This window comes from Astatotilapia calliptera, chromosome 7 (assembly GCF_900246225.1).
Source record: "Astatotilapia calliptera chromosome 7, fAstCal1.2, whole genome shotgun sequence".
In the NCBI taxonomy this organism is placed as follows: Eukaryota; Metazoa; Chordata; class Actinopteri; order Cichliformes; family Cichlidae; genus Astatotilapia; species Astatotilapia calliptera.
Genome location: NC_039308.1, coordinates 64,893,961 through 64,906,082, shown reverse-complemented (window position 1 = coordinate 64,906,082; position 12,122 = coordinate 64,893,961). Strand labels below are relative to the sequence as shown.

General features: G+C 41.1%; 1 protein-coding gene across 4 annotated transcripts in view; it reads left to right on the top strand.

Annotated features, from left to right (window-relative positions):
- Positions 1-9,376, top strand: part of tspan9a (tetraspanin 9a) — a 193,352-nt gene extending 183,976 nt beyond the window's left edge. For all 4 annotated transcript variants that reach the window (XM_026176639.1, XM_026176640.1, XM_026176637.1 and 1 more), the window contains 2 exons: positions 124-207; positions 4,345-9,376. In XM_026176639.1, coding sequence (XP_026032424.1) covers positions 124-207; positions 4,345-4,416 — 156 coding nt within the window. In that variant the 3' untranslated portion in view covers positions 4,417-9,376. The remainder of the gene's footprint in view (positions 1-123; positions 208-4,344) is intronic.
- The last annotated feature ends 2,746 nt before the right edge of the window (positions 9,377-12,122 follow it).

Genomic DNA, 12,122 nt, shown 5'->3' with positions numbered 1-12,122 from the left:
CCAGATGATTGAGCTTTCTCCAGGGTAACTGAACAGGGGGCAGCCATCGCTCCAACTACAGTGTCATAAACTGAAAATGTATATTTTAATGGTATTTTAACATGGTTTTGTTCCTTTTTTCAGGGCTGCTTTGAGAAAGTGGAGGAATGGCTGGATGACAATAAGTATCTGCTGGGAACCATAGGCATGGTCATCTTGGTAGTGGAGGTAGGAGGATTTGTGAGAAACAACTCTTTCCTGTTTGTCCTGCTTTGTGTCTTTTGCCAACATTGAAAACAATTAAAAGGTTAATGCTCAGTGGGCATTCTGGGCTCCAGCACATCCTGAAATATTGAAGCTCCTGTCTTGTGCACCCTGATCATGTGTGAAGTGGCTTTGTGCCAAGAATGATATAAGGAGCTATGAGACGACAGGAGAGCAGAGATGCTGAATATAGAGTCGCAGATTAAAGGCTCTGTAGCAAGTGGTGGTAGAAATTCCACTGGCGCTTCTGTTTGTCTTTTGCTACTAAACTTTGCTTCAGATGTATCCCTCTTTATCTCAGTGTCTCTTCAGGATGTAGTATTTCCACTTACTTTGAGATTGCACTCTAAAAGTGTCTACTCACAGAACAACGGGAACCTTTTTTTTTTTAACCGTATTTGTGCAAATTTTGACTGCAAGACTTTTTTGTATTACGTCTTTTGTTTTGTTTTTTTTCACTTCAACAGAAGCGGTGATAGCGCTAGGTAGCCAGCACAGCTAACTGCACAGAAACCTGTGTGAGCATGGTGGACAACAATATGAGTTCATGCACGCATGTAACAACTGAAAGTTAGTGTGAATGCTAGACTGTCTGTATATGCCACTACCGGCAACCTGTCAGGTAGGGCTGTTCGATATAACGATATATATCGGACGGCGATATAAAAACGTCTATCGTTTTATTTGACGCTATCGTTTGTTTCATGGTGTCACAAAATAAACTGTTTATGGCAATATTTTTTCATGGTTTTGATGGTCACTGTAGTGGCTATATTAATTTCTTAAAGTTTTCTCTTTCTCTTATATTTAATATAACCACACTACTGACGGACAAGCGCCTGTTTTTATGCGTTGTCGTTAGCAACAGCGACGGTAACAGCATCGCGTGTCTGCTTGTTTATGTTCCACATAAACCTTTCACAATAAAGCTCAAGATCCTGTTGAGACTTTTCAAAATTAACTGAATCACGTGAAAGAGCAGATTATTTACGGATGAGAAGTATAAAAGAGCCGCCAGGTGCTAAAAAATAAACCTCAGACTCAAACGTTAGAACAGGCTTTTCCCCGCAGCACGCCGTGTAATAAATACTCACGAAGAAAACGGCGGCCTTTACAACTTATGTCTAAAAATAGTTTCATGCATCGGTTAAAACACTCGACTCCAGCTACATGACGCGCAGCTGGAAACCCTTCCCGCAAGTCGAGCTGCCCGAGATTCACAGAATTTACAGAAAATGTTACATTTTTGTGATTTATATCGTTATCGGACGATAGAATTTTTATATCGGGATATGAGATTTTGGTCATATCGCACAGCCCTACTGTCAGGGGTCCTTGCTTCAATTTGCACCTTCTTGAGAGAATGTTTTCACACTCCCTTGACTTTGTAAATTCACTATAAGATCCAGCAGAGATCTGGTCTTTTTCCTGAATCATCCTCTGTGGCAATAGCTGTCTGGTGCACCTTTTTTCCTAAGTCCGTTTAATCTACAACACCCGACATCTCTGACTGCACCTTACCCTCCAATCCTTTTCACTTCTTCTGCTGCCAAGGTGCATGACAAGTGCAGAATATTTTAATATCTCGGCCCATGAAACCTTTCGGTACAATATTTACATTTCACATAGATGATGATATTTGACACAGATTTCTCAGATGTACAGTTCATTTTGTATGTCCGTGCCCTTGATTTTATTTTTGATGCTGTGAAGACTTGTTTTTCAATATTTTCTTTCTGCCTAGCCTGATATGTCTGTGACTGCGTGCACGCAGGACAAGGCTTCACTTTGCTAATGCATGAATTCATGGTTCATTCAGAGCAAGGTGTCCTCACCAAGGAAGGCAAATCTCCCTGTTGAGTTTTGTATGATTCTGCACGTAATAATGTCCTCAGGGAGGGGTAGCTCTTGCACAGTCACATCAGAGAAATGTGTGCATTATATATGACCACACTATGCTCTGAAGAATTTGTTAAATTTCACATTCTCCTCCAAACGCACATCAGGCATGTGCAGAACACTGAGACTTCTGGGCGCACACACATCCTCCTCTGATTCAGGCCAAACCAGAGGTAAAGTTGGGAAATATTTGCAGACGTGACAATGAAGAGCATCATAAATAAAGCTAATGTCCCATAATGTTATTTTGTTTTTGTTTTTTAATGATTTGGGACCAGAAACATGCTGTAAATAACAAACTTTGTCAAAAGCTAGTACCGTATTTTTCGGACCATAAGGCACATTAAGCGAAACAAAACAGTCAGATAAGTCAAACTTTACTCAGCTCATTCTTCTTGCTTCCTCCACTTCCGTACAATTGTTGAATTCTCTGGCAGCTGCTCTATTCCCATGTTGTTGCGGTATATTAATGACTAACCTAATATTGTGGATGGATTATCTCAGTTGTTCTCCTGACTGAAGTTTGGTCTGTTTACAGCATCCTGCCATGTGATTGCATTTGTCCCTAACCATCGGGAACTCTCATGTTAACTTTTATCGAGTGTAAAAAAAGTTAGCTTCACTGTGTTTATGCTATGCTAACATAGCTGTGTCACTAGCGATCACGTAGCGCATCATTATATACCAGCTAGCCCAACTTCAGTAACCCTACAAACGTCACTGCTGTTTAGTTTTCTGTCTTCATTTATGTTGGAAGTGATAGCAGAGCTGTACATTTGAATTTGTTTCAGAAATCTCTTATTCAGAACATGCAATATCAGGTTTAGGTGGAAGCTAGCGAGCTAACTTCCTGCTAACTTCTAACTCTGTTAAATGTAACTAATTCTGTTTTCATGGATGCCTGGATGTTAAACGTAATTGTTACACCTGGTAAAGCAACAACACTGATCATTTTATTAAAGATGAAAGAATTTAGACAGTTTTTAACTCTCAGTGATGCCGCAGTGCTCGTTTGACTTTGGGACCTGAAGTTGACAGATTTTTGGACCCAGATTACACCGAGTCCGCGAGGCTCCTGACTACAGCAGCCATAATGCTCCAACAATCCATCAAGCTGCGCGGCTTCATAGCTTACCAAAGTCGTACTGAAACATTTTTGACAGATTTTTGAGCACCGTGTACCGCATAAAATTGGTTCGAGATCAGTAAGCACAACCAGAATTTAATAATTTCCCCTAGGGATCAATAAAGTATTCTGATTCTGATTCTGATACATAAGGCACACCGGATTATAAAGCACACTGTTGATTTTTGATAAAATTAAAGGATTTTAAGTGCTCCTTATAGTGCGGAAAATATGGTATGTACGGTGTGTGTTTATCCACAATGCTTCAGAAATCCCAGAAATATTTCCACATTTTAAGCAGGAATCTGTGATTGAGCTTTAAAGCATCCTTCAGGAGCAACTGTCATCCTGTCTCTCAGACTGAATGAAGCAGACAGCAGAAACTTTCTGTCAGAGACAGATGAGCTCAGATGTAAATAATTGGGTTGGCTCTGAAGCACTTTTTCATCTGTCCTAACTCCGTCTCAGCTGGATGTTTACCTAAAATGGCACTTTTTTTTGGATTGACGCCAGTTTAAGGTGGCATTTTCTCTGAAGCCGCTCTGCGAATTAGGTTTTGAGTGAAACCAAAAGCGAATCAGCAGCTTTCCCCAGCTAATCACAGACCATAGGGATCCCCAGTGGAGTCCACATTTCCTTTTTTTATTAAAAACTATGCAGCATTCAGTATTTTTCAGTTTCCCTGTCATCACAACTTTGCCAGATAATGGTTTTAGGATCAGCCTTGCGACTGTGTTTGATGTGGAAGTATCAGCAGTAATGGAAACTTCAAAGACATAGCTGGCTACTTTGATTCAATGGCATCTCAATTTACTTCACTGGCTTAATGCTTGCACACACTGTACATTTTGCCATCACAAAGATTCCAGAGCTTCCATTTGAAGGCCATCTGAGAAAAAGAAACTGAACTAAAATGTGTTCGTGATTCAGCACACGATTCATTGTGCATCAGAAACGCAGCCCAAGGCATCAACATAAATAGACCACACGGACACACCTGCCCATATATTACACATAAATAGATACTATAGACAGACACGAGCATGTGTTCACGATCTCCTTGTTTTCCTCCACAGCTCCTGGGCATGGCATTCTCCATGACATTGTTCCACCACATTCACAGAACGGGAAAGAAGTATGACGCTTAGCCTTGGGACAAGCACCAAATGGAGAGGAGCCCCAGTGCTTGATGGGATAAAGACTCTGATTCAAACATACATCCATGCTTTCCCTCTTTAGAGCATCCTTTTCCCCCTTCTCAGATCGTCTGTACAGATTCCAGCTGCTCTGTCCTGCTGTCTCCTCTCACCATTCATTTTGCCAAAGAGTAACACAACTGGAAGAGAAGAGGCACCTACTTTTGGCAAGGAAGAGAATCCCATATGTTGTCCCTTCTCTTGAGTACACTTGTTTTTTGGCTTTTTCTGTTCTTCTTTGGCTTGAACTAACCAATTGCTGGAGGGAAAGACAGACTTTGAGACAATGAAGACTTTACAAATGCCCAAACAGCCCCACAGGGCGAAAAAACCCACGAAAGTGACAAAACCCTCCACCTCATGTGGAGTTTTTTTTCTTCATGCTTATTAAATTCTAGCCCTGTTTTTTTCCCCTTGTAAATGAAAAAGATCCAACATGGCATGCTAGTTTTCTACTTCACTGATTTATCAATGAAATGACCGTTGTTATTATTTTTATTTTAAACGTATTGTTTTCTTGTTGGATTTGCTTTTGTAAGTATATCATCCTGTGGAATGTAAGTGTCGAACAGATCGGTGCAATGTGTGTGTGGGTATGTGTGTGGGATTGGTTTTGAGGTAACATTGCTGCAGACGGGCAAAGGCACGTAAGGATGCAGAGGTTTAGGTGAAATGAGCTTCATGGAGGAGCATCGCGTAAGCACGAGGAGTCATCGGTGGATTCATTTTACACCAAACATTTGTCTGCGAACAAACTCGCACACATGCATTTTGTGCTGCCACGCAGCAGCGTACCCGTTCCCTGTTAGACAATATAAATGATGTAAAATGGCTGTTTATTAGGGCTCCAGCAGCACTGTCAGCTGTAGAGATCTAGGTGATAAAGTCCCCCCTTTGAGAAAGCAGACTGGGTTGTGTACGCGCATGCATTTTATCACACAGTTCAAGCTGCAGAGGAGAAAAAACCCACTGAGAAACACTTAGAATCAAGGGCAGGATGGAGCAAAAACCGAGCAGACACGCTGTCTCGTTTCGGCTATCAATAGCGTTAACAGAGGTGGCTCTAGCCTTTCTGTACTGAAGATCTCATCCATTCACACCGCACTCCTCGTGCTTTCTCTCGGCGGCTTGCAACTCAACCCTGCCTCTATCTTTTCTTTTTCACTCTAATTTTCTTTCTCCGTGTCAGGCAGCAATGAGTTTCATGCTCCATCCAGTGCTTCTGCTGACATTCCTGCTCATCACACGTTTACACCTCCGGTTTGCAACCCCCTTCAATTTTACGTAGGCTTCATTTTCTCGCAGCAACCAGAGGTGGGGCGAGATGGGAGTGTGAGAGTGTTGCCAGATCAAAGCTCAGACTGATATGTATGGCAACATGCCCTGTAGGACACATCAGTTTATGTCTGTTTACATCTACATTCACTGCAGGGGGCCAGAGTGCCAGCCTTCCTCCTGGAGACTGAAAATATTCCATCTGCTGTGGCGACTTCAAAAAATGCCCTCCGGTGTGTCTGCTCTAGGCTTCAAAATCTCCAAAGAAACAGTGGAATAAAGACCTCGCTTACTGTCAAAGGATCACTGTAGCTTTTGGAATCATAAGGTTGTATTCAGTTGTGACATAGTGCTTTCCAAAGCAAGTGCAATTAGAGATGTGGGAAGATTGCTATATTTTAATCAAGAACAAAAAATAGCAGTAAATAAGCCGGCCAATAATTACAAAACATTTGTAACAGAATGTTAGCAGATTGTTTTGCACAAAGGTTTTTACTACAGAGGGAAGATTTTAAAGAAATTGTCTATTTAAGCTGATATTTTACCACAGTTGCGTCTTTACCATCTTTATTTTGAATTTCTGTTACTGAACCGTTGACCTGTATTGTCATGTTTGCCACTATGCCCTGTTTCTCTTCATCTCATCCATTCAAGCCGATTCAGTTTGTAGATTCCTGCAAGTTGGTTGGACTTCAATTCAGTAGCAACTCTTTCAGAACACAGTAAAAGCTCATATAACCTTGGAATTGTGGAATCTTTATGATGCAGAGTACTGTACTTGCACGAGAGGAATTTAGGATTGTGTTTTACCACCTAGTTAAGTCAAGTCTCCCATTTATAGCCTATATCGCCTGCTCATGTGTAACCAGTAGAGCTGAGCTTGGCTACCAGGGAAGCTGCCAATTAAACTTTTACAAGTGGTTGCGTTCTAAATTGTTTCCTACATTATAGCTGCAATTAAATTTATTGCTTTGAATGATGCATCAATGAAGTACTGTCTATTCCTGCTACCTGAACTAACAAAGAAAATAAGCCACTCATTTACTCACGTGCCCCCTTGATGTGAGATGCTTCAGAGTATCTCCTGAAGTCATTGTTGGCATTTTAGGAAAAATTAGTCTGATGATTTCTTCATTTAAGGGAGAGTTTTAGGAAGAGAAAGGGGAATTCTTGCAACAGGAAGCAACAAATTTGTGCTGTTTTGTGCAGTGACCCTGCTGGCTGTAATACACTGTCTGCCCCCATATGCTCCAACTCTTCCTGTTGTGTCCATGGGGGAAACATGACAGCTGCTGATGTACAGTGCAGGCACGAGCGATCGCGTTTCCTCTGCTCGGCTGCCTCCACAAACTCAACACATCCCTTACTTACTGCCTCACTCTGCAGACACCTGGCGCTATTCAGTAACTGGCAATGTGGTTTGGACCCCTTAAAGCACTCGTAAGGTACCTGAGACGGGTTAGCGGAGGAATAGCTCAAAACAGTTTGGCAAATGAGGCTGTGCTGTATCCTTACTGCAAAAAAAAAGGTTCAAAGGAAACCCGAGATAGCCGCACATGTAACAGAAATACAAGAATGCAGAATAGTGGGAATAAAGCAAATCTGTTGGGAGGTCAGAGCCTCAGCCTGCGGACGCTGTTTGCTCTCGGCTGATCTGACTGGGGCGACATTTTCTTCTCTGTGTAAAATCCTTACCCCATTTTCCATGATTATGTCAATGTTACATTGTGTTTGTAATATGCGGGGATGAATGCCATTTTAACAAGGGGGGCGGCTGTTTAATTATGTTCGTTTTGTACACTTTTCTGCTGTTTAAATGTTTGTTTTTATACAATATGCTGTTGATTTTCTTGTTGTAGGTTCTGTTTTTATTGGCTTTCCCCCCATTTGTAGTTCACTTTGAGTACATGACATCATTAAGCATTTTTTCCTAGAGGATTAGTCTTTGCAGTGTTCCTCTACAACATGCAAAAATGCCTTTTCTGTGTTTCAGCGATGCAGGCGGTTAAAGCAATTAACGTAGAACAAATAGAAGGAAAATCTGGCATATAGTATCAGGCAAAGTCCACAAAAGACATACTGCGCTTTTGTCGTTGTCCTTCTTTGTATTAGGATCAAATTTAATTGAATTAGGACGCGCAGCTATAATCTGCAGTATCTCTTCAAACTGCCAGTGCAGGACCCATTCTGTACTCTTAGAGCATGAACTGTTAGACGACTGTACAACAGAGTTCATCTCGCTCCAGTGTATCAGCTCACTGTAAATATGCCCATTTTACAAGTGATGTAACTTACTGTTATACCTCTGCCACTTCGCCTAACATTCACATCAACAGGCTGGTTTTCTGACAGCCCGTGCCCTTTTTATGCTCACTTACAGACACTTGTACTGTATGTTATCCACTTTTTATGTCTGCCAGATTTCCTGCCTCTGTTTTCGCTTCAAGCACGAGAGCGGTGTAAATGTTCAGTAAATTTGTGTTTGCGTCAGTACAGTCCTCATATATTTTTGACTGCATTTTCATCTTTTAGTAAAACATGATTTCTTTTTTTTTTTAATTGATTTTTTTGAAGGAGTATAAAATATTCCGTCTCATCCAAGGAAGCACTCCCAGTAAGCCACGGAAATGGTGAAGGAAGGATGCACATGCAGTAATTGGGTTTCGTCTGCTGTGAAAAATTCTGAACATAAAAACTGTTTTTTGTTGTTGTTTCCTTTCGTTTTGTGTGTGTGTCAGAATCATTTTTTGCCACCTTCGACATATTATTTCTGTAATCTGCTCCTAATCCTTCCCCTGTGCTGAAGCTGAATATGTGAGCAGTGGAAATGTATGCTCTAGAAATGGTGTGTTTGATGTTGTGTTCTGCTGGGTGGCACTATCTGATACCTGCCAGCCTTGTCCTGTGGAGTTTTCTGCTACACGTGAAAGCACTCTGAATATCTATACTAGCTGGTGCACTACTTTCTCTTTACTCGCTAAATCAACTATTTTTTAAATAAAGGAAAGAGTGTCAGAAAAAATCTCTCGGTACAGTACGCTTATTGCCTTTCTTGTCTAATGACTTGATGCTTCGGATTCCCTTTTTATGTTGCCGTCAATTAGATTTGATTCAGAATTTGTTTGTGGGGTTTGGGGGGTGGAGTGGAAGACTCGGCATGAAGAGCAAAGTGGCGTCAGCAGATCCCATGATACATGAAGTGTTCTGTGTATACAATCCCTGTCTGAAAATGGGCTCTTTTTAAAAAAAAAAAAGCATAACAAAACCTGAGGGACTGTTGTCCTAAAGATGCTGAGATGAGCTAATGGTGGTGAGCCAGTCAAGAAGAGGTTCTTTTTCTAAAGAACAAAGTGAAGATGATGAAAGTGGGAACCATTGCCAATTTGTCTCACGCTTCAACAGCGCGGAGTGAAAAGCTCAGTATTTTTGTGTGCAGCTTGATCCCCTCCTTTTAACCTAATTGTTATCGGGCCTGTGTGCGATAGTGAGTGGAGTTTATTGTGCCATTCCACCCGGGCTTTTTGTTTTTCCATCACTGTTCCTTCTATGCAAAAAAAAAAATTATGACCTATTTTAGCCTTTGTACAGATTATTTTGTATGAATAACGTACTGAAATAAAGTGAAAAGAATCAATCACGGATACTTTTATTTTTTATTTCCCACCTCATCCACCGCACAACTCATTTCATTAACCTGAATTTGGAAGGCTTTCGTTTCAATGAGGCTGTTTACTTTGTCCCCACACGGGACTGCTGAACTTGTTAACCTGCAGTGGAGGTGATCTGCAGGTTGTTTCTGGTACTGCTTGTTCTCACACGGTCTTGTTTCGCGGGGTATGCTTGTCATCTTTTAAACATCACATGCAAAAACAGCATGGCTCATACTGCTGCAGGGTTACTGTTGCTTCCTATTATTTGTTCTTTTAAACCTCCACTGTGCTTAATAGATCTGCAGTAGCAGGTGGAATTTTAGACACATGCTCTCATTTAAGGGTTTTCAACCATCTAAAGATGTCAAAACTATGCAGGTACGTTGGTTGTTTTATTCAGAGTTCAACACAACACAGCCATGCCATCTCATCGTTTTCACACACCTGGACCCTATTGTTTTTCAGTAGGTCAGCTCCAGGTTATCTAATTGGTATTTTGCCATGAAGCAGAGTTATGAGTGTTGTATCATATGATCTGACCTCCACAACCACACAATATGCCACCACCAGTATGGGGTATATTTTGGGATGCAATAACAGAAAAGCAGCCAGCAAGTGCTCAGAATATCTATCGTTCCCTGTTTCCTCTCAGCCAAACGGATTGCCACCCAGCCTAAGTATGGTACTGTTAGAGGTTTCTTGCAGATACAAGAGAGTTTGTCTTCTCCACTGGTGCTCAATAGGGGATTTGTTTTGTTGCTTTCTACAATAATGTAAGGTCTTGACCTTATAGTGCTCTTCAGATAGTCCCATTTACTGTGTTTGTGTGCTTTTAAGTCAGAAGTGGAAGCAATTGGGATGCTGCAAAGAAGCATACAGCTGTGATATCTAGTTATTTTCTACACTGAAGAAAATAGTACCAATAAGAAAAAAAACCTTGAGTGGGTAGGTCGCAAATTTAACCTGCTGCTGGTTATGAATGTCTTGGCTGAAAATAGTTACATTTTATTATTATAATGACACAAATTCCATTAATAAAACAAAATTGGTCAAATCGCTGTATTTTGTCTGAGTTCATGGAAGGAGGACGACACCACTTTCTATCTGTGCTATAAATATGAAGCCATAGCCAGCAACTGGCTAGCTTTGCTTAGCTAGGTTTAGCATTACAGACTATTTTTTACGATTACAGATGAAGCAAAATTAGTGTAAAAATTACAAGATGTTTGGTTTTTATAGGCCATTATGTTACAGATGAATACACTAACATGTCAAGTTCAAACCGTGAATCAAAATGGGGAAGAAAGGTGATTTAAGTGACTTTGCTTTTAAGACAGCTTGTCTGAGTATTTCAGAAACCGCTGATCTTGTGGGATTTTCCCACACAACCACCTTCAGTTTGCAAAGATGGTCTGAGAAAGAGAAAATATCCAGTGAGCGTAGCTAGACTACTTCAAGCTAAGAGGAAGGCAACAGGAAAGGAAGTCAAATAACCACTTGTTACAAGCAGGCTATGGAGAAGTTCATCTCTGAAAGCACAGCACATAAACCCTTGGAGCAGATGGACTACACCAACAGAAGACCACACCGGTTGCAACTCAAGTCAAGCTGAGGCTCACATGGGTTCACCCAAACTGGGCAACAGAAAAAAGTTGCCTGGTTTAATGAGTCTGGATGGGAATGTCCGAATTTGGCATGAACTACATGATGACATCAATCTAGCCCAGTGTTTCCAACCACTGTGCCACGAGAAATGACCAGGTGTGCCGTGGAAGATTACCTGGCTTCACCTGATTAGTACTCCAGGCGATCGGTGTGAGTAATGGGCAGAACAATTACATCATCTATCGATTACATTAAATGGGTTGCCAACCGCCAGTAAAACAGAAGAAGACGAAGAAGAAATTACATAGCAATACATAAATATTTGAAATAAAAAGTAGTCACTCTGACCCAGGCCCTGGGGAAAATTCCGACCCAGATGAAATGCCAGAAGAAAGCAAAAAAGGTATACTGGGGACAAACCGAGCCAACTCCACTATGTCTGCTGTGCGGAAAAAACTTATCAATGTGCTTTTTGTGACAGTTTTGTTTGGTGGTGTGCTGCGTGATTGTTCTAATGTGAAGTAGGTGCCGTGGCTCCAAAAGTTTGGGAAACACTGATCTAGCTTACCTTGTATCAGTGGTGACATAAGGGTTTGCCCCATGTACCTCCAGGATGTGGTGGAGTGATTCAGCAACTGTGTGATGCGAAATTGCTGCAACCAAAATCTGAGGAATGTTTCCAGCAATTTTCTGAATCCATTCCACAAAGATTTGAGGCCGTTCTGAAGGCAAAAAGGGTCCAACCCATTGCGAATGAGGTGTAAATGTATGGTGATGGCATGTCACATACAAAAAAAAATGTGATGATTCATGACACAATTACCAAAAACTCTAATATATTGATTGGAGCCAATCACAGGAAGATCCACCATACTTCTAATTTCTGTGTTCAAACAAAGCTCGAGGTATCTGCACAGCTCAGGACATCACTATGGTATCACCCATCTGTATCATCTCTCTTTTCATATCACTCCCAGTTGGAATCCATAGATTCCATTAGCACTACCAAAGGTAAAGTAAAAATGTTGCATAATTACAGAGTGCAACCTCCTCCCAGTTAAGGTTCTGTTCAACTAAAATCTGATTTGTATTCAATCTAAAAAAAAAAAGGTGAAACTCATTAAATAC